Raw genomic sequence first — 23271 nt, 5'->3', positions numbered from 1 at the left:
GAGTCTCAGTAAAGTCTCCCGTGCTCGGTAGTTCAGACTGAATATTCACAGCTTTGATTTCAGGAGGCTGGAGAAATGAGACACTAGCCTTCCCGTCCACTACGTGTACAGCTTAAAGAACTTGTGTTTAAAAAAAACAAAACACAACAAAAAGAACTTCATTTTCGACATCTGCAGGATCATTTCAATGCCACTAAATAACCTCTCGCAACATTCAGATATATACCCTGCCCAGAAAACGGGCTCCCCTGCTGGGATCAGCTTTGGGATTATAATACTTGGCCGGATTAATCACTGTGCAGGCAGGTTATAAAAATATATATACACAGAGTATACATAAGGAATATAGAGGAAATAATCACTGGATATTACATTAGAAAGTTCATGCTAATTCAAATCTGACTGCATCACATCCACCGTTTGTCTAAAAAGGCACAAGATACTGTAGCCCCTCCTTAGCGGTGACAGACAGAAATACAGGAGAGTCACAGCCCCACGGGGAATGTGCTTTATATTTCCACAGTGAAAACAGCAGCAGAGATTCTCAGACTATTTTAAACATTGATCCAACGAGACAAAGACTCGAAGGAGAAATCCACCAGTTTAACACTTCAAGTGTGTGTGTGTGTCTGTGCAAGTAACATTTGCTGGGAGGAGGAGGGGGGGGGGGGGGCTGAGGCTAAAAGAGAAAGGGTTTTATTTAAATGCTATATAATTAATGTTTAGTTTAAGTTGTGCAAGGATGGAAAAATTTATTAAATTAGATTTTCTTGCAGATTTTTAGGGATATGTAGTTACTGTCATTCATTTTTGGATGTGAATGCAGCTCAAGTTTAAATAAAACCCTTTCAAGCGAAGAAAGTACAAACCTGCAACCTGTTATTTCAAGATTTGATAGCAAAAATAAAAAAAAATAAAAAATCCCAAACCTGAAACATCTGCTGTGTTTCTGTCTGTCATGAAATCAGCTGTTAAGAATTTGCTGACAGAAGAACTGATGAATCTGTAAGAACTGAAGTCTGTAAATCTGAGTAATGCCAACTGGCCTATGGAAAGTGTGGTAACATCTTAGCCATACAGTACGCACAACTTACCTACTGTATGCGTATACACTGTACAGACATGCAGGTTGAGGGGAAACAATCAAAAAATACAAGTAGTACATGCTTTGAGTATGCTCTGAGAGGACAACACATTTTGGAAGATACCCAGCCCAGCCCCACCCAACCCCTTTAGCATTAGATTAATGCATTTAATATTTAGATGTTAGTCATCTATTTACCCTATTCACTAAGGCGTCACAGAAATATGTCAATCGTACCATGCTCTATCGTGACGATACATTTTATACAGTAAAGTAAATCATGCAGATTGCCACGGTGCTTTCTGATGTCGCAGACCGGTCCATCGAAATTCATGTTCTTATCTGCCAGACAATTTTTGAAAAAACTAATGTAAATAATAAAATGGCATATTGCTACCATTCCTATTGCTCAGATTCTGCAAAAAGGACAAGCACCACCATGGTGTTTAAAAAAAGGGCACTGAATACAGTGTGTAAGATTGCACGCTATGCAGTGCATGTGCAAACAAGTGGAACAAGTACATGTGGGTGAGTCTGCTTTCCACTATTAGAGTCACTGAAAACAGGGTGGATAAGTGTGGGGGGGGGGGGGGGGGGGATCTAACTACAAAAACAAACAAACAAACAAACAAACAATAAACAACACAATTAGAAGCAGTTTAGCAAAGCTGCTCTGCTGCACTGCACTGGCTGGGATAAGCTCTGAAGACAGAGGGAGAAGTCGCTCTGAGCCATTAATGTTGACACAGATGAAGTCTTGAAAGATAAAAACAGTTTTTTCCTTTTTTAACAGGGAAAAAAAAATAAACAGCTGATTAATTCATGAGGACGGGATCGACAGACTCTTTTGTAAGGCAGGGGGAGAGGTAGAACGAAAATGCTGGAGCTCAATTGTGGAGCCCTACCCAGTGAGGCAGAGGGTTGCAATGAAAATGATATTCCTTTGATTGCTAATGACAAGTGTTAAATTAAAAAAAAAGAGCCATCATGAAGAATACTGAAAAGGCAAAACTGTCCTGTTAGGAGCGAAAGGTGTAAGAGAGTGAGTCTCTGTCTCTCCTGCATGCATATTCTGTGTTTTACATAGAAACTCCAAATGATAACGAGGCTGGAGGGGCATGGCTGGTGATACAGGTAGGTGCCACTTGTTACGAGGAGGCCACAGCAGGTGATACTGTAGAAGAGGCATTCATGGTGTTTTTTTTCCTGTCTCTTTTTTTGTGAGGTTTGATGAGTTTAAGACAAGAGCCCTATAAATTCACAAACACTGTACGGGTCTGACGGATGAATTAGTCACTCTGCAGGCCACGAGTGTGGAATGATGAAGAAGCCTCGAGTTTGTCAGGAGCAAAAGTGAGTGCGATTGTTTTTTTTGTTGTTTTTGAAGGGGGCTAAGCAGTAATGTAATGGGCGATATACTCCTCTACTGTTATTGCTTTCCTGTTTTTTTCCCTTCCCCTCACGCCCCCTCCCACAGGCACTTCAGAGGATTGGGCTTTGGCTGAAGTTGAGTGTGAGAGCAGGCTGTGGGGGAGATGACAGAGGATTGGTGGTAGTGACAGGAGTAACAGACAGAGTTAAAAGTGTTCTTTTGAGCTCTACCTTGTCGTCTGAAAGCTATCACCCAGCAGGATACTAATCTGTCAGTGAAAAAGGTTGCAAACGCTGGTGCTTGTCCTGTGCCAGGGTGAGAACCTGAGGACTCTTAGCCCAGGCCACTAGCTGACTTCAAGAAGATCAGGGGCTGAGATTGAGGGTGAGAGGGAAGCTGAGGCTTTATTAAAAGAGCAAGGTTCCTGGTTGTCCAGCCTCCCTCCATGCTTATTGTCTGTGTCTACAAATGCTGTGCTCTACACCTCCTCAGTCTGTATGGTTGTTTGTGTGCTTCTTATCTAAGGAAGATGACGCCTCTGCTTCTACCTTGACCTTTCGCCCTCCTCTCCCAGTCAGGACCTTGTAGCAGCCCCGAGTGATTTTGTACATCCAAATAATGTTCAAGACATCCAGGGCAATGCAGGAGGTGATCCATGCCACCTGGGCACCCAAGCCCAGCCGCTCAAACTCCGGAGTGCCAAAAGTGGCGAATACACTGGCCCAGTAGGATGGCATGACTGCAATGCGCACCAGGAAGAACACCACAGCCATAGCAACCCCATTTAATACCACCAACCGGTGTGAGCGTGGGTACTTTAATGACTCGAAGAACCACCTGGAGGAGAAAGAGCCATTAGGAAATGTCAGGGAACAAGATATGTCTGCCATATGGTGTGAAGGGGATCCTGACAAGTACATATTCACAAGTGAGGATGACTCACCTTTGGTTCACAAATGGTGTGGATAGCTCAGAAATGAGACGGAAATTGGCAAAGTAGGGAAGGACACCACGGGTCTGCGAAGAGCAAACAACACAGATGATGAGGAATTTAGGAAGCAGAAGGACACAAAAACAACAAGAATCGGGTTTCAGAAAAATGAGCCACTCACCAAAACATATCCGTAAGCATAGAGCGCCGCCAAGTGGTGGCAAACGAAAAAGCTGTCCCCCATAGTGCTCCAATTACATGCTAGCAGCACCAGGTCTGGAGAGCAGGTGGAGACATTGGTCATTAAGCTAGCAAAACATTACACAGCTGACTTTAGAAGAAAAGAACAGAGCCCAGGCTGAACTGAGTCTAACACGAACACAGAATACTCAGGACTTTGACTCTAAAAATGACTTTGACATAATCAATTCATCAACAGATGTATTAAAACTTGTTACAAAACTTGGAGAGCTGACAATACATTCAAAACTAGAATCAAGTCATAAAACAGCAACTGAAGATAAGGAGAGCAAGAACAAAAGAACAAGGAACACAAATTTGCAGAAGAAACTGAAGGAGACATCTATGGTCCTCCATTTTCAACAGCACTCATGCAGCATTTTCATGGACTTAAGCAAAAAGTCCATGAAATATGTTTTTATTTCTCATTCTTTTGAGAGAACAATCAAATTGGTATACTAGTGGACAATTTCCTTTCCTAGTATTTTCAAAAGTTCAGTCGCTGATAATGAGCTTGCTCTGGACATTTCCCTACCATCACGATGACCAACCCACTCATGTGGCCATTATTTGGCTGCAGATTCCACAGATTCCCCTGCTAATTACCCAATCTCATATTCGACTGATGCCACAGTTTTATCAATCCCTGTAATTATAAAGGCGCAGATGGAAACCATTTATTAGTCATCACAAATTTCTGCAACCAGGCCTAACAGTCTAATTACCGTGCCTGACAAAGCCCAGCCTCCCAAGTCAGCAGTTATTGCTCTTTTGAAACGACTGAACTTTTACTAATGAATCATTTATTATTAATGGTTTATTACCATCTTCTGTACCACTGAGACTTGGCTCAAACTAGAGGACTACTGCCCCCTTGTGGAATTTTGCTGACTAAACTACAAATTCTTGAATGCCCTGAGGCGCTCGGGCTGTGGTGGGGTAATCGCTGCGGTTTACAAGGGTAATTTGAATTGTGTTCCATTTCCTCCCACTTCTTTTCATTCATTCAAATTACTATTGTTCAAAATTGACTGTGAAAATCTAGTTTGCTATATTATTATCTACTGACCTCCTAAATCTGCTACCAACTTCCCTAAATGAGTTCCCCAATCGACCTTCATCTATTGTTAAATTTGACAAGCTCATTTTGGTATGCGACTTTAACTTGCGCATTGATTCCTCTAACTGAATTTTACACAAGGCATTTCATTTAGTGTAACATGTTAATGGTCGCACACAATGGTGGGCACATCCTGGTTGGTTGTTTTACTCTTGGCTCATCTTTAGACTCTCTCTGTATGTCATATTTACTGTTTCACCATAAGTGTAATATTTTTGCCACAGTTTTGCAGCCAGTATCGTTTTCAAAGAGGAGAATCATAAAGCCTAGGATCTTTAATGAGAACACAGTGGCTACATTTTTAACTCTCTTACCAAGTGTCAATTATATTTGTAATAAAGCTGAGATAGAAAAATACAAATCACTGCCTTTTCATGACGGAACCAGTTACTAACCAGTCTACTTCTTTGGCTTAATTAGCATGAAAAACAGTCCAAGGTTCTTGTTTAACACCACGAACAGACTCCTTAATCCTGCTCAGTCTGGTTTTCCTGCCCAGCCCTCGGCTGAATGTGAAAAACATTTTTTTTCCTCTTCTGTTGTCTGTTAAGATCAATTATATCAGGTCACAATTAAACCCTAGTTGCTATCAACCTGCTCAGTTGTGTCATGGAGTTCTGTTATCTAAGTTTTTTCCACGACAGATCTTCGTTATGTTTCCTAAAATGTGGAATTGTATGTAATAGTAGCCTTTGACACCACTGATAATCCCATTCTTATTACAGAACTGGTTTGGTATCTCAGGCCTAGCTCCTAAATGGTCTCATCATACTTATCTGACAGATACTCCAGAATTCATATTAACTGTATGTCCTTATCAGAGCCCCTCATATGAGGGGATCCACAGAGCTCAATCCTGGGTCCAGTTCTGTTTTCTGTATATATGTTACCCCTGGGTTATCTATTAAATAGCTTCTAACAGGGATTTCCGACCGCTGTTATGCTGATGATACATTTTTCTGTTAAGTCAAACAACCTGAAGAGCCTCTCCTATCTCGGGGAATGCTTCACTGCTGTTATTTGTTGGATGTCTTTAAATTTCTGCCATCTCAATACTGGCAAAACGGAGGTTCTTGTGTTTGGCTCTTACAGCTTCTCTAAGATCAGTCATTACATTGTCCATCTATCCAGCAATATCAAGTCACCTGTTAAGAACCGTATTTTACCAATATTTGAATTTGTAATCTCATATTCTCAAATTCATTCTTCATTTTTTATTAATGACATATAAAGCCCTACATGGCCGGGTTCTGCCTTTCTAGCAGACCTGCTAAGACCTTAATCGAGCACTCAGCCTGCAATCACTGATCAATGTCCCCTAACTGTTTCACACTTCCACATCTATTTTAAAACCAGAGGCAAAAACTCCTAAACCTTCTTTAGGAAAAGTTTTTCTTCTTCTTCAGCCCATGTTCTTTGTTCTTTGAATGTATGGAAGTATGCGCTTGTATGTTTTAGACATGCGCTTATCTTTTGTGTTATTTTATTTAAACTGAAGCATTTAAAAAAGTGCTATAAAAATAAAGTTACCATTATTATTATTATTAACTTCATAATAGTTTTTGTCCTGTTCTGCAGATTCTATGCAAGTTAGAATTTTTATTTATATAGCGCTAAATCACAACAATCGCCTCGAGGCACTTTATATTGTAAAGTAAAGAACCTACAAAATGTCAATGCTGAGCTCTCCAAGGCTGCAGAGGAGAACAAAAACTAACGTTGCAAGTTCACAAATGACCTGGAGTGCACCAACCAGGGAATGAAGGACTCCTGACTATTCTTTCATTTAATGTACAGGGTTTTTGTTTTTTATTAAAAGAAAGTGTAGGTGTGTCTCCCTTTGGTTTGAATTCTGAAGGAAACATTAGAAGTGTTTTAAATTCCAATTCAAGGACACATGATAAGACAAAATAATGACTTTCTTCCAAGTTGGACATGTCAAATATTTTGTCCTTTTTCGATGCTCCTATGCATTCACGTATCACAGGTATCCTTCATAGCATGTAATATACATTTAATTAAAACTATCCGACTCTACAGTAACAGGAGATTACAATACAAAGCTCTACTTGCACACACACACGAAGGGTAATGGCAGCCACATGTGCAAAAAAACGAAACAAAGACAGAAGAAAAAATTAAACCTCACCATATAGGAGGTAACCACAGGTTATGGCTACATTTAGTTTGACGAGACTGGGGTCACCCCTGTGGAAAAGCAAAGGATACAGTGTAAAGGCACAAAGCCATAATGCTCAATCAGTGAGAGACTGAGATTACTGAGATTACCCAAATGCACCACTGAACAACACACGAAATCATTGCTGGCTGTGGATATCTGCCTGTACAACTCCTCCACCTAATGCACAGCACACAGTGCGATAGTTGCACCGTTTTGCACATCCTGTATAGTCAAAATAACTTATAATTAAACTACTTGTATATTAGAGACATTTTAATATTTTGTAACTTTGTAATATATTGTATTATTAAAATGTAGCTCAGTCTGTTACAGTGTCTTGGAGAAACAGTAACCACATAATTTCCTTAGGGATTAATAAAGTTTCTGATCCTGATTTCAAAAAAAGAAAGTAAGAAAAAAAAAAAACAGGAAGAAGAAGCTTCAGTTTATGAGTTAAATATGTTACGTTGTCTTGCTTCCCTGATCGACAGTCTGCAATACTGCACCTCTTGCATTTCTTAGCAGATTAAAACTGAAAGGTCATTTAAATTCGACTGTCTAACCTTGATGAATTTGCTGTGATACTGTTGTGTGCGGTATAAAGGCGACTGTCTTGACAAGAGCAATGCTTGTGGTGAATCCATAACATGACAGATAGCTCTGCAGAAAAGATATCCACAATGCTGGCACTCCGTGTTCCTCTCCTCCCGTTTGACAGCGTTTCTGTTTAATCAGCAATCAGTAGTTCGGGCCATAAACCTGTGACCTGCTGCTCTTACCATTAAAGTGTCCTTGCAAATAACATCGGTTTAAAATAACAATGGAGGTATGTCTGCTTCAATAGAGATCCGATCCTTGTATCAGCCACAAGTATCGCATAGCAAATGACTGGCTGACTGCTTGTGTAACAGGAGCTCGCAGCACAGCGCACATGCTCTACTATACACTGTACCCACACCAACAACATGACCCTGGGCTCACTGCTTTCAAAATGTATTCTTTATCTCCAAGCTTCGACTGCCTCACTTTAAAATAAGTACTTTAACTAAGTGCATTGAACATCTGGAGATATAACCAAGTTACATGTAAGATTTTCTTTTTACCATACCATTTTAATATCTAATGAAATGTATGTGATAGAAACACACAGACACATTGATGTCAGTCCAAAATGAACAGTCAGGTCAAAGAAGAGTATTTGTTTGAGTTTAAGACTTAACTGCTCAAACATCCATCCATCCATCCATCCATCCATTCGCTTCCGCTTATCCTTTTCAGGGTCGCGGGGGGCGCTGGAGCCTATCCCAGCTGTCATAGGGCGAGAGGCGGGGTACACCCTGGACAGGTCGCCAGTCTGTCGCAGGGCTAACACATAGGGACAGACAACCATTCACACTCACATTCACTCGCACATTCACACCTAGTGACAATTTAGATTAATCAATTAACCTATCCCCACAAGCTGCATGTCTTTGGACGGTGGGAGGAAGCCGGAGTACCCGGAGAGAACCCACGCAAACACGGGGAGAACATGCAAACTCCACACAGAAAGACCCCGGCCTGATGGAGGAATTGAACTCAGGACCTTCTTGCTGTGCGGCAACAGTGCTAACCACCGTGCCACCGTGCTGCCTACTGCTCAAACATTTGTATTTATTTGAAAAGACAAAAAAAAAAAAACATTGTCGTTTTACTAATCTAACATTTCCCCAACATTATTGTTTCCATGAGTATACGTGTATGAATGTAACAAACATGGCCTCGGCCTGTTTTGTTGGAAAGTGTTCATCACACTCTGACAGAAATGCAATGTGCAAACATCAGGTTGGCTAATGCCCATCATGCCTGATAATGTGATTGTCAGGGAGCCTGAAAATCCACATACTTCTTGGTAATCTCATCCGTGTGACTCAACTTTGATTAATCAGATCTACAGTATATTCACGTTGTCTCTTCATGAACGGTTGACTGACTGGAATTTGGCCCAGAAAGATACGTAGAATGTTAAACAGGAAGTACTACAATAGCGCCAACTCAACAGGCATTATACAAAAGACACTCAAAGCCAAATGATATGCTGTTAAGTGGCAAGTAGAAGTAATTTAAGAGCACCAGATGCACTTAGCAGTTTGCTAGGCTTTTTCCATGGGGCTACAGATACGTAGTAATCAGAATGAACCTTGAGCTTATATGTGGTTCAAAGAAAAGCGCAAAGGAAACTTAAATAAACTCTCTATATTCTTACTGAACGCAACTTCGAGAAAAAACCTAACTCTCTCAGAGTTTGTCTTTGCTCAGCAGAACATCCTCACTGGCACATCAAAGTATAGAATTACCTGTAGCGTCTGTACTGTACTCTGTATCATTTATCTCTGTGACAGCTGCATACCCTTGACTGCCGCTCTTCTAAATCATTGACTGTTCCGCTTTTTAACTCTGACAACTTTCGTCTCAGATGGCCAAAAATCACACAGACTTAAGTGGGGGAAGTGTGGTGGTGCTTGGGCTATGAGTTATGTTCACCAGCAGCTGATCTGGAGCTGTGGTGACAAATGACAGCATGGGAATAGAAGGGTCTGACTTTCAGTGGATCTTAGACTTTTTGTTAGTCTTAGTCTGCAACCCTTCATTAAGTCATTCCAGAGTTATCAACAACTTAGATCTACAGATAAATCACGAACTAGCTGGCTGTGTTTCAACCAGTTACGGTTTAGATTCAGGGAAGCAGGTTTTAAAAGTTTTGACGTTCAAGAATGGGGAAACGGATAGCAGCACATTGGTGAAACTATGATGTATGAAAGCGCTTTTCATTTCCACCTGATGAGATGGATACTGGAAGTCCCATTCAATGTCAATTTTTGATTTAAATATTAATTCCAGTAAGATCAAAAGAAAGAAATATAATTCATTGGTTGATGATTCTCAAGGACGTTTATTCAACCTGTGACAACCAGGAGGCAAACAAACTCAACTCCAGGTCTCTTATAATGAATGAATGATAATGTTGGTAACACTGACATCTTATATGAATCTGATTAGCTTTCTACTTGCTTGCTCTATCGATAGTTTGACTCTTCATTCAGATATTTGCATTTAGTGTTGTGCATGCAGACCCTTAAGGGAAATCTAAGGAATAAAGCATTTTAACTGCAACAATAAAACACATTTGAATGAAGTTTGGAGAAAGAAAAATGCACAAATTTACCAAAACCATAGAAAAGAAAGGAATGCTGGGATACAGGTGGATGACAAAAACAGTTGATGGACCTCTCTTTTCATCACCTCTATTGATTCTTAACAGCAACAGCATCCTTTAGCTGCAGGGTTGCATTTCTTTGAATAAAACTTGCAAACAAATGGGGCCGGATGCTGATGATGACATGCTGACCCTCCTCAGGAAAGACACTGGTGTTATAAATTAGGTTTTGGGGCCTTGCTAGGTAAGGTGAATTGAGGTTTACCTCTGGATTTTCAGTGTTACAAATGCAGTTCTCATCTTATCTGCTTAAATCGCTGTGGTAACTTCTGTGGCAAACCTAACCTGTTCCCAAAAAGGTTGTGCATGAGATAAGACATCAACATGCACATAACAATTACCTACTGACCAATCAGTTCACCGTTAAATGACATAATCATTCCTGCAAGGTCACATGAGGGATTTGAGTTATTAGCCAGCACCTAAACCCTCTGTCTTCTCAATACAGGGACCTTTCTTTGCTGCTTCTAAAATAAGCAAGTCAGCCTGTTTAACAGTCTAAATTCTGTTTGTTTTTTTGTTTTATTTATTTAAGGGTGTTTACTTGTGTAAACAACATTGGGACAGCAGCTGAAAGAAGGCTAAAACCTATTTGAATACCATGAGAATACATTGAAGCAAAACATTAGTTTAATGGAACACCCTTTTCTAATCCTGTATCTTAATAATGGAGCAGTGATACAAATAAGATTGCATTTACAGCCACTAATGCCTTTCTAGACTTCCCGATGGCCTAAAGTGCTTTAAACTGTATGTATGAAAGAATGAATGAATATAGCAGTTTTTTATAGCAGAAGATACACACTCACACTCTGATGCTTTGGCTGCAAAAACTGTGTTGCTGCGGAGCATGTATTATGTGATTAACCTCTTTGCAGTTTTCTAATATTATAGCTTGGTTGTTGTTTGTACAATATGCCAGTCTGCTGCCTGCCAGTAGACCTGCCCATATGCTGCCAACACCACCTCTTTTACAGCGCTGTGAATAAACTGGTTTGATTTATCAAGCCGATAACTATTAGTGCCTGAGTTTTCTAAATCTCACCAGAAAGACTTGCTGAACTAAACATCCTGGAAAAGCAACACGAGAACAAAGAGTCATGGTAAAAAGAAAGCACACCCTTCAACCACAATGTGAGAGACTGATACAATCCTAATGCTTTAAGTTATTGGTGCTAAGGGTGGTTCTACAAGTTGGTGACTCATAGGGAGTACTTATTTTCTTACACACTGCATCTGCATTTTAGCTTAGTTTTGTTAAACAAACAATGAGACAATCTGTCTGTCTGACTTTATACTCTCCTAATCTGAAGACTTATAGGACTAGATATCATTTTTTATTTATTAAATGAGATTTGACAAAATGCACTTTCACCTTATCTTGTTTTTTTTGTTGCTTATTTTCCTTTAGTGTCAAAAATATATCTCAGGTTGTCCTAAATTTTAAACAAACTGAAATGCGGTCCTCCATTCTCCTCAGACTGTCATGCACATGTTAAGTTCAAGTCCAGATAAGCCAATCAAGAAATGCAGCAGGGGCGAGGCCGGCAGACACGGCGCTTGTTAACCGAAAGGATTATGATAACAGCCGAAGCTGTGCTGACAGTCGGAGTGACAACCTGAAAGAGCCTGAGCAGCAGCTGCAAACAAAGCAGGCTTCTAACAGTTTGGCTCTGACCGCTGCGCCACCATTTAGCACAGCGCCGAGAGAACAATGCTGCTGTGTGACAGGCCTTAATGATGCTGTAGCGCAATCAGATTGACTGGAGAATTAAGGCTTGCTCCACTCCGGTGTTGAAATGAGATGAGCTTTAAAAAGGCATTAGGATACTTCTGGGAATTGGCTAGGTGCCGGTGGGTGACGGGAATAAGCTTAAGAAATTCAACAATAGCAGTGAAGAAATAAAGTTGGAACAAAGAAACCATTTCAGCAGAGAAATGACTGTCACCTTTTGCTCAAGGGGGGTGTCTCAGAGAAGTGATAGAAGAAAAATCCTGCCTGCAACCCCCCAAAAATGCTGGTAAGGTATTAAGCACTTGAACACTGAGCAGATGAAGACTAGCAGCAGGAGGAGGGAGGGAGAGCTCATCCCTCCTGCCCGTGCCCCTACCCACCGCTGTTTTCTCCCCTTTTTCTTTGCTCCATCAGCGATGCTAGCCAGAGAAACAGAATAAAAGAGCATTGCATTGATATGGCAGCTAGACATGTGTAATCGGCAACCCAAGGCAGGGGGAGGATCGTGAGGGCTGGTGGTGCGAGGGAAAGGGAGAGTGAGTTTTGTTTTGTTGTTTTTTTTGTTTTTTCTTTGGGGGGGGGGTTAGCTGCTGCTGTTTGCTATAAAAAGGCATCTTGTTGGTGGGATTTCTAGTCTGCTGGACAGACAGAGAGGAAGTGAAACAGAAGGTAAGGAAAAAGAGGAGAGAGGGGAAGGAAGTGGTGTTGTAAGTGAGAGAAATGAGAGAGCAAAAGCTGAGGAGAGATGTGTTCAAAAGACTGATTGAGATATTAGAAAGGAGAAAGAAATGGGGGGAGAGAGAGCGGGAGAGTGAGCGAGAGATTGCCATTTCTCTTTTTCAGGACTCACTGATCCAAATAACAGAGTCAGCACTGGCGGGGAGAGTGAAGGCAGAGAAGACAGCGAAGACAAAAATCAAAGTCTAAATCCTCCAAATCAACAACTCTCTGGAGACTCCACTGACACGTTAGATCCATCCTCTCGCCTTCCCTCTTTCGTTCTCATGAAGGCAATGCCATCTCTGTCGCGCCAAAAGGTGTTAACTACCAATCCCGACGATTTTTCACCAACCCCCCACCTCCCTCTTCATCCCTTCATCAGTTTCCACCCTTCCCTGTGTGAGAAAGTTCCGGCTGCCAGTCTGAAAAGGCAGATGTGGGAACACAGGTTTCTCCCAAAAGCACCCACGGCTTTAACAGTACTTCAGTATTTTTTGTTTATATGGTTGCACAGTATGTGGACAGCATATGGCTGCATGCTGCAAATCTTGTCTTACTTCGTGCACGTGACATGATATTCATGGATGCTTTTGGTTTTTGTTTTTTTTTAATGCATGAGTGTCTCCTTTCTGTTCCTCTTACCAGACAGGGTTGGCGTTGACTGCGTCATCGTACCACAGGATGTACAAACAGAACAAGCCCACAATCAACGCGTGCACTGTGGACACTAACCTGGGAGACACACACACGCACACATATTACAAGAGCAAATTAGTGAACGTGACAACAGATTAATAGGTTTACAGTCAGGAACAATCATCAGTCTTTTTTACACATCTGTTCATACATGCATAGTGTACAGGTTTACCAAGCTATGGGCTGAAAGAGCTAAAAAAGTGGAGCTAGCTCCAAAAGTGAGTCAATCCCGATTACAGGTGGCAATCACCAGACACTCCATGATATGGTATAAACACATGACATTTTGAACTCCGTTGAGAATTACAATAACTTATATTGTGATTTATCCCCTTTTTTTAAACTGCAAATTATGTTCTCAAAGTTTAACTTTGTCAGTATCTGTTACATTAATGTAACAGATACTGACAAAGTTCTCTCACTTCAGTTATTTTTTGCTGAAAGATGAGATTATCAAACATATCAACACTATCACTAAAATCAGCCATCAGTCTGATAGTGAATGGGGTCAAGTTGGCAATTACATGCAATCTGTTTCTGATAATACAGCTAATCATCAAATTCACGTATCTGTTTCTGTCTACATAGGCAGAAATTCATATTTCACCATTACATTTGCACTCGGCAACCTTCCTGTTTTATAGGAATACAACCAGCTGGCAGCCAGTTGAGCAGAGTCACCTAATTCAATTCAGTTTTATTACATTACACAACAACAGTCGCTGTTGTTGTGTAACAGTTATATTTTATTTATATACACACACACACACATATATATATATATATATACATATATATATTTTAACACTGACATTGTTGGATTATCGTCTGCTGTGCATGCAGCTCAAAAAAACAAATAAAACAAATAAAAGTAAAATCTGCTTATTCATTGGTCTGTTACTTAGGACCAATCAGGAGATATCTGTGGGTAGCATTGCATATAGTTTACGGACTCTTGGATTTCCAATATCTGGTCCCAATATGATCATTTTTGAAAAACAAAACAAAAAACAAAACAGCATTTTAGTTTCCCAAATTTAACACTTGGCTTCAAAATGCAGAGACTAGAACCTACTGGGTGAGTTCATGATGACTAAGCCCAAGTTTTATGTTTAGTCTATGATAGCTGCATTTATTTTATGCACTGTGTTCAAGTAAGTTACTTTCTTTGACCTTTGGAGTTATGTGGGCCACTGAAGAGATACTCCAGAGGTCCAGTGGGTCTTATCTCTTCTCTACCACAATCACAATTCCTCCAGTGTCACCATGCAGCCTCTATCCACAGACTGCAGCTGCCAGCCTGAGCCTTGGCCAAAACTGGCTCGATGGCAGGCTGCTGTACAAGCCCAGTCTTAAAAGTATGACTAGCCACTGAGTTATTTTCTGTTACAGAAAGTTCTGGATGCAGTTACTCTATTTGAGGACGTGCAATAATAAATAAGAGGATGAGGAAAAACAGAAAAGACATGAAATAAAAGTACAGGACACACTTTTTTGCTCACAACCATACTGCTTTTCCTTAGAAGTGCTTCCTCCCTTCTCTCCCTGCACTTAAGTTGTGGTTACATAAACAGCACACTGACACACTGAGAGCTGGCTGTTACACAACAGCAGACCACTCTAGAGTGGGCCATCAGCGCTTTGCCTTTGACTTGTCTTGGATTCCTTGGTCAGTGCACTCCATTCTTTCAATTAGGTAGAAGCAGGCTAATGTAAACCACAGCTGCATGAAGAAAGTGTAATCTCTGAGCAGTACATTACAGAAAACAGATGGAGGAAGAAAATAAAAACAGTGAAAGATGTTACGCAACTACAAAACATTGCCCCCTGAACCTCACCCCTGAGGTTTAAGTTTGAAACTTTAAACCACTCTGTGCTCCACCAGCCGTTCACATCACAGCTGTAGTTGTGCAGAACAATGAGCTGGCCTGAGGCACATTGAGGTTCATCTCAACAGAACCGCACAGAGGTTAGCTCGGTCAAGGCTTTATAACATTTTGCAGCTACAGATTTTTATTTTTTTTTTTGAGGAAGTGCATCTCACTTGTACAATTTTATGACAAAAAAATAAAAATAATATCATTACTTTATATTTTGCTATGAATAAGGGGAGTGTGTGTTACAATTTATTGAAATATGCACAAACATGCATGGAAATACAATATACAAGCTAAAAAAAATGGTAGAAAAAGACTAACAAGCTTAAAAGTCAATATTTGGTTTGACCACATTTATTTTTCAGCACAGCCTGAAGTCCTTGGAAAGCAGTCATGTAATTTCTTTAAATAGTCTTCAGGAATGGTTCTCCAGGCTTCTTAAAAGACATTCAAAGCTCTTCTTTGGATGTTGGCTGCCTTTTCTTCAGTTTTCTTTCAAGATGATCCCACCATGCTTCAATAATGTTAAAAACCGGGTTCTGGGGGGCCAATCCATGCCTGACTGATGTGTGTTTTTTCGGGCCCGATATGCATTTTCTGTATTGGCACTGTGTTTGGGATCATTTTCATGTTGAAAAATGAAGCTGTTCCCAATCAGAAGCTTTTCAGATGATACTGCATGGTGGATCAAAATCTGATACTGTGTTTCTTCAGTTATAAATCAGTTTTCACTGGCTGATTGCAGCCACAACCATGACAGCGCCTCCACCGTGTTTTACAGATAGCTGTGGACTCTTAAGCCCCTTTTCCATTAGTACCTACTCGGGTCGATTCGCCATGGAACAACATGACCTTTTTTGATGCTTGAATGATTCACAGGTCAGTGTTAAGCAGCTCAAAAAACCCCCAAAAACCATTCCTCTGAAAATGGTGAAAAAGCAACAAATGTCCTAAAAAACATTTGTGAGACCTTCAGAAAGCCTGGAGAGGTATTTCTCAAGACTACTTTTAAAAATTAGGAGATCTGGCTTCTCTCCCATTTCTTAATATTTTGAAGGAGGGACTGTTGTACAGTATATTTCAACATTTATTATCCTAATCGATCATTCTTAATGTTTTATCACCTCCTAAAAGGGGGGAAAAAAATGAAAGAAATCCCCGGCTATACCCCATTTTCCACCAACCAAGTACTGATGCTCAGTCCAGAATCAATTCCATGCTTTTCTACCAAAAAAAATAAATAAATAATTAACTCACATTCACTGAAAATTACAGTCCCAAATGATGAAATTACTGTCTTCACTGCAAAAAATTCACCAATGATCGTCCACCATAATTTTCTTCCCACAGGCATTACATCCAATTCTGCTGGTAATGCAACATAATCGGTTCCCTTTCCTCTTAAAATGTGCCGGCATTACTACCAGCAATGGCACTATAGCACAGCGCTGCTGTAAAAAAACAAGGTAGCTCAGGTGGAAAGAAAAGGCCTGTTGACGAGCAGCGTTTTCCTGTGACGTACCTGGAGTTCCATTCAGTGAGCTTGGTGGGAGGCAGCCGTCCATAACCTGGGGTAATGGCGGAGGAGAGCGGCGGGCTGGCCACTGAGAAGAGAAGCTGGAAACCCACAAAGCTACCAGCTACCACGGTCAACTCTCTCGTCTCCATCACTCACCTAAACACAATGGGGAGCAGAGGAGGGGGGGGGGGGGGGGGATGCACAGAGAGTGATACACATGGACAGGTTCAATCGATGTCTGTCAGTCATTCTGGGCAGTGCCAGAAGAGAAACTGAGGTGGCATTGAGAGCGGAGGGAAACTGTGGTTCAGCCGGCGCACAAAGAAGAGGAGGAAAGGGAAAGAGACAGAGGGAAGAAATATAAGCTGAAGACATGAGCCGTCTAATGCAAGTGACATGAGCGCTTTAGCCAAGAAGGGCACGGTGGGAAAAGGTGGGGTAAAAAGCTTTTATGGATAACAGAGTGGCAGAAACAGAAAAGAAGTTACTGGGTGTGAATACGTGATGCTAAGCATTTAGAACTGAAAAAAGGCTCTGTGTTATTATGCACATTTTGCAAGGGGATTACAGAGAGTTGTTTAGGACACACCAAAAAAAATCCCTGAGAAGAAAACAAAGCCTGAGCGAAAGAGGATTTTCAAGATGAAGCAACAAGTTCAGCTCATGGGATTGCATAAAGAATTTTAGGCGGTATTTTACTTAAAACAATGCTTGTTGTTACAGCTTTGTTTAGGCTTAAACCCCTTTTTTTTTTTTAAACTCAATCTTTGCCATTCTGCCTCGCTTCCATGTTGCTGACACTTTATCTTAAAATGATAAGGCAAATTTGAACTAAAAGGAAACCGTTCCAGGGAATGCTAAGCAAACTACCGATTGTAAACATACACTGTGAACAGTCTATATTTGAGTAGCTTATGAGATTTATTTACTTTGACTCACGTCATCGCACCAGAAACCAGTCTTTTCAAACCGCAGGTAATCAGCGAGGGAACGGTGCCACGCTCACTAAAACCACTGAATCAGAGACTTTTTTTTAATGAGTCCTTGAGTAGTTATAGATTTTCATCAGTTCATACAAGCTCAGACAGTAGTCCTATTGGTTGTTACGTTAAACAAGAACAAGAAGTTCAGACATTTTTCTGAGAACTTCCCTAAGTTGAAAAAACAGATAGCATTTAAAGAAGTTCCACTTCTCTAAGAGGACTTCGCACTACAAGTCTCGACACTTATCAGCTTGTGAGTGTTGCCGTTCCTGTTATTTGTTTCCTGCAAGCAAAAATTACTTGCATTTCTCAGCTTCCCCCCTTCAACAGATCACAACCACAATTACAGCCAAATTGTCCATGTTTAAAACAAACAATTTTAAAAAAGGAGGTCAAAAAAGACCCAAAGTTCACAGGGAACAGAGGGTACTGAAGTGCATTCACATAATGACCTGTTATCAGTTATCACCACATCCTGTGTCAGCACTGATCTGGACTCTGTCCTGATAAAACCCCGTTTCCCAAAAAACTGTGACGCTGAGTAAAAAGTAGAGAAGTTTAAATTCTTAGAGTTAACATTGTTTATATTTGGAATTATTTAATGTTATATTTGACTTTAAAATTGCAACAAACACGTAATATCTAATGTTAAAACTGATCAAATGTACTTAAAAAAATAAAAATATGAGATAGCGGTTCTTTCATGAACATTGGGATATTTGCCAGCAAAAAAAATGTAAAGAAGACTTGGTGAAAAATCTCACTGCTAATTAGTCTAACTAGTAAGATAGCTGAGCTTAAAAAGAGCATCCCAAATGGACTGAGTTTTTCAGAAGACCGGAAAAGCGTCACTACTCTGGGAAGGCCTTTGCGGTTAATCAGTTCAAGGATTTAAGGCCCTGCCCACATGTACACAAGTAAGTCTTTTGGTAAACATAGCCCTTTCTATGTATTTTTGCCATTTCTTTACACATAAACAGTGTTTTATGTGACTGATCTTTAAAACAAAAATCCTTCCAATGTAAGGATTTTAAGAAACTCGGTTTCTCCATATACACCTGGACAAGGCAAACAGATTTGGTCTTGTAAATCCAAAGGTGTATATCATGTGCATGTGGACACAGCCCAACCCCAACTGGAGGATTTGATCATTTACTGCGCAATATTACTAAAAGATTAACATAAGCCTGTGAAGTCAAGGGACAAGCCTGAAAAGCAGCACTAAATGGCTGTAATGCAGGACTGAATGGCTCACTATGTGGGCTCGGAAACAGTCTGAAAACCTGTGTCAGTGGACACAGCTCAGCACCACATCCACACACGTAAGTTAAAACTCGAACGAGATCCAGAAGCGTTGCTGCCTCCTCTGGGCCAAGCCTCATTGAGGATCGAGTGAAGCAAAGTGGAAACTCTTGAATTCATTAGGAAATTCTGGACACAGAATCCTCATGGCTACAGAGGAGAGGAACTGTGCAGCTTGTTATTAGCACAAAGTTTAAAACCCACTAAGTGTGGATTAGTGGAAATACTTATTTATTTGTAGCATCATACACTGCTATTAAGTCTCTGTCAGGGAAAGCCTTGCTTGTTTCAGCAAGGATACGCACACACTCCTACAGGTGCTTAACTGCCTGCAGTCAATTCATTCAGATTATTCTGCAACAATAAAATAAAAATAAGGAAGCCCATAGAGTGGCTAAAATCCTATATCAAACTACGAAGCGGAAACCTTTCACTTTTCAAACTACAGCAACTGGCCTCCTCAACAAGAGAAGCGGGGCTGCAACACAGTGGGAAACATGGCATGCATTTACTGTCTTTTTACCATTCTCAATTAGAAATATATAAATGGATGAACGAATGTTATGCAAGCCACGTGATTCCACTTTTGACTGGCAGACACAGCAGTTCACATGTTAGTCTGCTCCAACCATTCCCACAAAGGTCAGAGTTTTTTAGTCGTTAATACGTCATTTTTCTTAACATAATTGGTGATATAGGTTACAAGCAAGTCTGGCGCTGAACAGAAATTGTCGCGCTATGCTCCTTTGTTTATTGTGCATAAATAGTAAATTGTCCTGACACAATATTGCGTTTCACTTCTGTTATTACCATGGTACATTGACAAAAACATATACTTTTATTCACAGGATAAAACAGTTGTTTTGTATCACTAATTGTCCAGTGCGATTACAGCATACAATATTATTGTCACTGCTACATTTCTGTAATGAACCAGAAATTATTTCCACTACTAATTAATTACCGTTGAGCTCAAAGGTTATACTAATAAACGGTTAACAAATGTGTATTTATGACGACGATTTGTGAGACTGGTAAACTTACCTTTGTTCGTACGATGGTCTTTCGTTCTACACGGTGCGTTTCAAGGTCCTGTACCCATCTGTCGGTAAACTGTACCTGGGCTTGTTGCAGTGACCTGAAGTTACTAAACTTCATGAGTGTATGCACTCACTCCAAGAACCGTGTAATTATAAATATGAGCGTGGTGAAAGTTGGGCAGCACGCTAACGTCTTTTGTCCCTCTGTGTGCTTGTAAGGGTCTAACCCTTTCACACCTTTGATTTTTTCCTCGTATCTTTTCTTTGTCTTTTCGTCGAGTCTGTCTTTGTACGGACCGGCATTGTTCTCCTTTTGTTTTGTACATTCCTTTTTTGTGCAGCAAAGAAAAAACAAGAAGGTATTGGAACCGGAGAATGAACGTTTTGCGGTGCTGCAAATGCTTGCATTTGATGCGGTACTTGGATTGTTTTGCCACGAGTTCCCGGCATGCAATGCGCGAAAATCACGTGATTGCTAAACAAGGGGGCGGGTGCATTCGGCCTCCTCGGCTGTAATTGGTCCAGCCCAGAGTCGATCATGACCAATTGGCCAATCCAACACCTTTCATTATATATACCCTTCCTAAAAAAAATTAAAAAAAAATCCATCGGCCCATAAAAACAAAAAATCGCCAGCGGCCCACCGGGCAAATGCCCGGTATGCCCGATGGCCAGTCCAGCTATGCTGTACAGTTTGTGAAATCATGCTGTTTACAAAGCAACCTAAGCAGTTTGACCCATATTACTAAGTGTGTATCCAACATTTTTCATCTACATTAAAATGTCCAGTGCTGTGCATATACACCGCTGTGTGAAAGCCAAGGAAGAACAACCTGCTGAAAAAACCCAAAGCACCTCAAGCCAAAGTGCCACGAGCAACACTGCATCAATTCAGTGTCGACCATGATTACAGCGCTGGAGTAATCTTCTGCACAAACTCCCATCGGTAGGACAAACTTCACTCTGCAGTAAATAAACACATTTACCAAGAATCAAAGCCGCTGCAAGAAGTGCAACTCCACTCCAGCTTTCCAAAGCCCCATTCTCTCAAATCTGGCATGTTCAGCAGGGAAGCTGAGGCAGGCCATTCTTCTTTCTTTTTTTGGGGGGTGGGCTCTTATTGTCCCCAGAAGCAGCTACGCACATTCCCGGGCAACCCTGATCATATGCAGCATGTGCCTGAATAATTCATTGGCATTCTTCACCTGGCAGGCTGGTTCATAGCGCCCCATGGGAAGGAGCAGCTCACGGAGCCTCCTCACTGCGGCTGACAGGTCGGACGGGAGAAGTGCTCTGCCATCCTCGTCCGACCTTGGTCCGCTGGACTATCCTGCTGCTGTCAGCAAACCGTGACCCTGTGACATATCGACCAAATATAAATAATAGGGCTTCAACTCTTCCCCCACCCCCGTCCTTTTTGATTTGGAAATCTAAACCGGCCCCCCCAGTCTACCGCATTGCTACAGCAGAGGGATGGGTCTGGCTCGCTCCGAGTTGGAGGATCAGTCTTCGGCCAACCTTCATCACACCAAACCCCGCAAGCAAGCAAGCATGCAGGATCATGACACGAATACTGATACATGACTGGTGGCTACTGCCGTTTGAAGCTGGAAGAAATGCCCAGATTTAGCAAACCCTCTCTTCTTTGATTTGGACTATTGTGCAGCCCGCACCACCTCATCGGCGACTGGCGGGTTCGGCTTACAGTAAAAATGGATCTATGTAACAGCAATAACCCCCATAAATAAATCCACTATGTTTGGCGGGGATTGTAGTTGCAAATGCATCGTAAAAGCACTGCAGACGGCTGAAGAGAATGGCAAAAAAAATGTGTCGAAAAATAGGAATCTCATTGACAATGGGGGAGAGAAACACAGCTTATTAAACAACACAAAGACAGGAGGTTTTGAGCGGATTGTAACAAGCCGCCAAAGCGCAGCGGACTGATTTCAGGAGAGCAAAGTTGCTCCAGAAGAAAGCTCAAACTGTGTGGACTGCTACGTGTCCTGTTGTTTCTGCCGCCACGGCAGGAGGAGAGAGGGACACGGGAGCTGTTGCAGTCCTAAGGTATGTGCGGGGGAGAACTGCCTAAACTGAGTAAAATAAAGACGGCAAGGCTTTTAGTCTGCGCTGTGTCTGATGTGGTGGAAGGAGATGGGTGAGCTCTCGTACCTGCTATCCGTCGCATGCGTCTGTGTAGGCGGATGAGCTCCCGGTTCGCCCCGTGTCTTCTCCACTTTCTTCCAACTTGACGTTAGCTAGCAAGTCTGCTAATCGGAGGCAGCCCGCAGGCTTTCCCCGTGCGAGCTCAGGGAAGAAGAAAAACAACCTCCGCTGCTACAGCACAACGTGGCAGAACAACCATTACAGCCCGGAGAAGAGAGGCTTTCCCCGATTCCCCGCTGTCATGAGTCTACTTGAAAAGTTTTTTGTTTTTTTTACTCGTTTTTATTTTGGCGTTGACAGCAAGGACCCAGTGGTGACGTCGGTACGTACCCGCCCACGCGTGCACACGCCCCCCACCGCCGCACACCCCTTCACCAGACAAGAGTCTACGCTACAGTCTGTGGGTTACACCCACCAGGAACAAAAGCCACTGTATATTATGATTGATGATGATCCGCTGCAGCACAGGTAGTGGAGACGTACAGTCTGCAAGTCATGCTGCTCTGCTGGCCGATGGACTAACGACTTGCAAGAAGATATCTCACACGCACAGAGTGGACTGAGATATGCTCAAGGGGCTCAACTGTTGAGCACCAAACCTATCCATCATAAGTGGATCATGAGGATTTAAGTTACCCCAGGTGTATTAAATAATATGAGCTCAAACACTCCTTATGTATGTGTCAAATGTAATGTTGAAAAAGCCCCCTTACTTTAAAGCCTATGGAAGGAAAACTATGTAAACGTGACTCGTAGTGCACTGAAATAAAAATGAAAACTACACTTTAGCTAAAAATTAAATGAACCTTTGTCAGATCTAACAATACAATAAATGTAATATTTAAAAAATATATACAGGACATCTCTCCTTTTTTCAGCAATTTAGTCTGGTGCATGTGTTTACTGAGATAGGAACGTCAACATGACTGTAGGAAGTGTGTCACAGTGTTTGTGTTGTCATACATAATTAGAAGTTCTTAAACTTTGCATTTGACAAGTACCATTCAAGACACTGAGGCAAAAATAAAATTCAAATATTGAAATTAAG

General features: G+C 41.3%; 1 protein-coding gene across 2 annotated transcripts; it reads right to left on the bottom strand.

The window, feature by feature from the left end:
* Window positions 1-2519: 2519 nt before the first annotated feature.
* tlcd4b (TLC domain containing 4b) lies at window positions 2520-23059 on the bottom strand. Of its 2 annotated transcripts, XM_026165883.1 has the most exons (8): window positions 22230-23059; window positions 21263-21412; window positions 16736-16888; window positions 13283-13372; window positions 6897-6955; window positions 3569-3663; window positions 3400-3473; window positions 2520-3293 (listed from the first exon to the last, which is right to left on the bottom strand). In XM_026165883.1, exons 3-8 carry the CDS (start codon window positions 16879-16881, stop codon window positions 2945-2947), a joined length of 813 nt encoding a protein of 270 aa, XP_026021668.1. In that variant the 5' UTR covers window positions 16882-16888; window positions 21263-21412; window positions 22230-23059; the 3' UTR covers window positions 2520-2944. The 2 variants fall into 2 exon arrangements, with proteins under 2 accessions (XP_026021668.1, XP_026021667.1); XM_026165882.1 differs by lacking the exon at window positions 21263-21412 and having other exon boundaries at window positions 22230-23058.
* Window positions 23060-23271: the final 212 nt, after the last annotated feature.

This window comes from Astatotilapia calliptera, chromosome 4, assembly GCF_900246225.1.
Source record: "Astatotilapia calliptera chromosome 4, fAstCal1.2, whole genome shotgun sequence".
In the NCBI taxonomy this organism is placed as follows: Eukaryota; Metazoa; Chordata; class Actinopteri; order Cichliformes; family Cichlidae; genus Astatotilapia; species Astatotilapia calliptera.
This window is presented reverse-complemented; position numbering and strand designations above follow the sequence as displayed.

What these genes read in the sequence shown, in the direction of transcription:
- tlcd4b (XM_026165883.1), bottom strand. Translation starts at nt 16,881, where the DNA reads ATGGAGACGAGAGAGTTGACCGTGGTAGCTGGTAGCTTTGTGGGTTTC. An exon ending in GTCAACGCCAACCCTGTCTG is followed by an intron (nt 6,956 to 13,282) that starts GTAAGAGGAACA and finishes GCTTTTCCACAG; the next exon opens with GGGTGACCCCAGTCTCGTCA. An exon ending in ATGCTTACGGATATGTTTTG is followed by an intron (nt 3,474 to 3,568) that starts GTGAGTGGCTCA and finishes TGCTCTTCGCAG; the next exon opens with ACCCGTGGTGTCCTTCCCTA.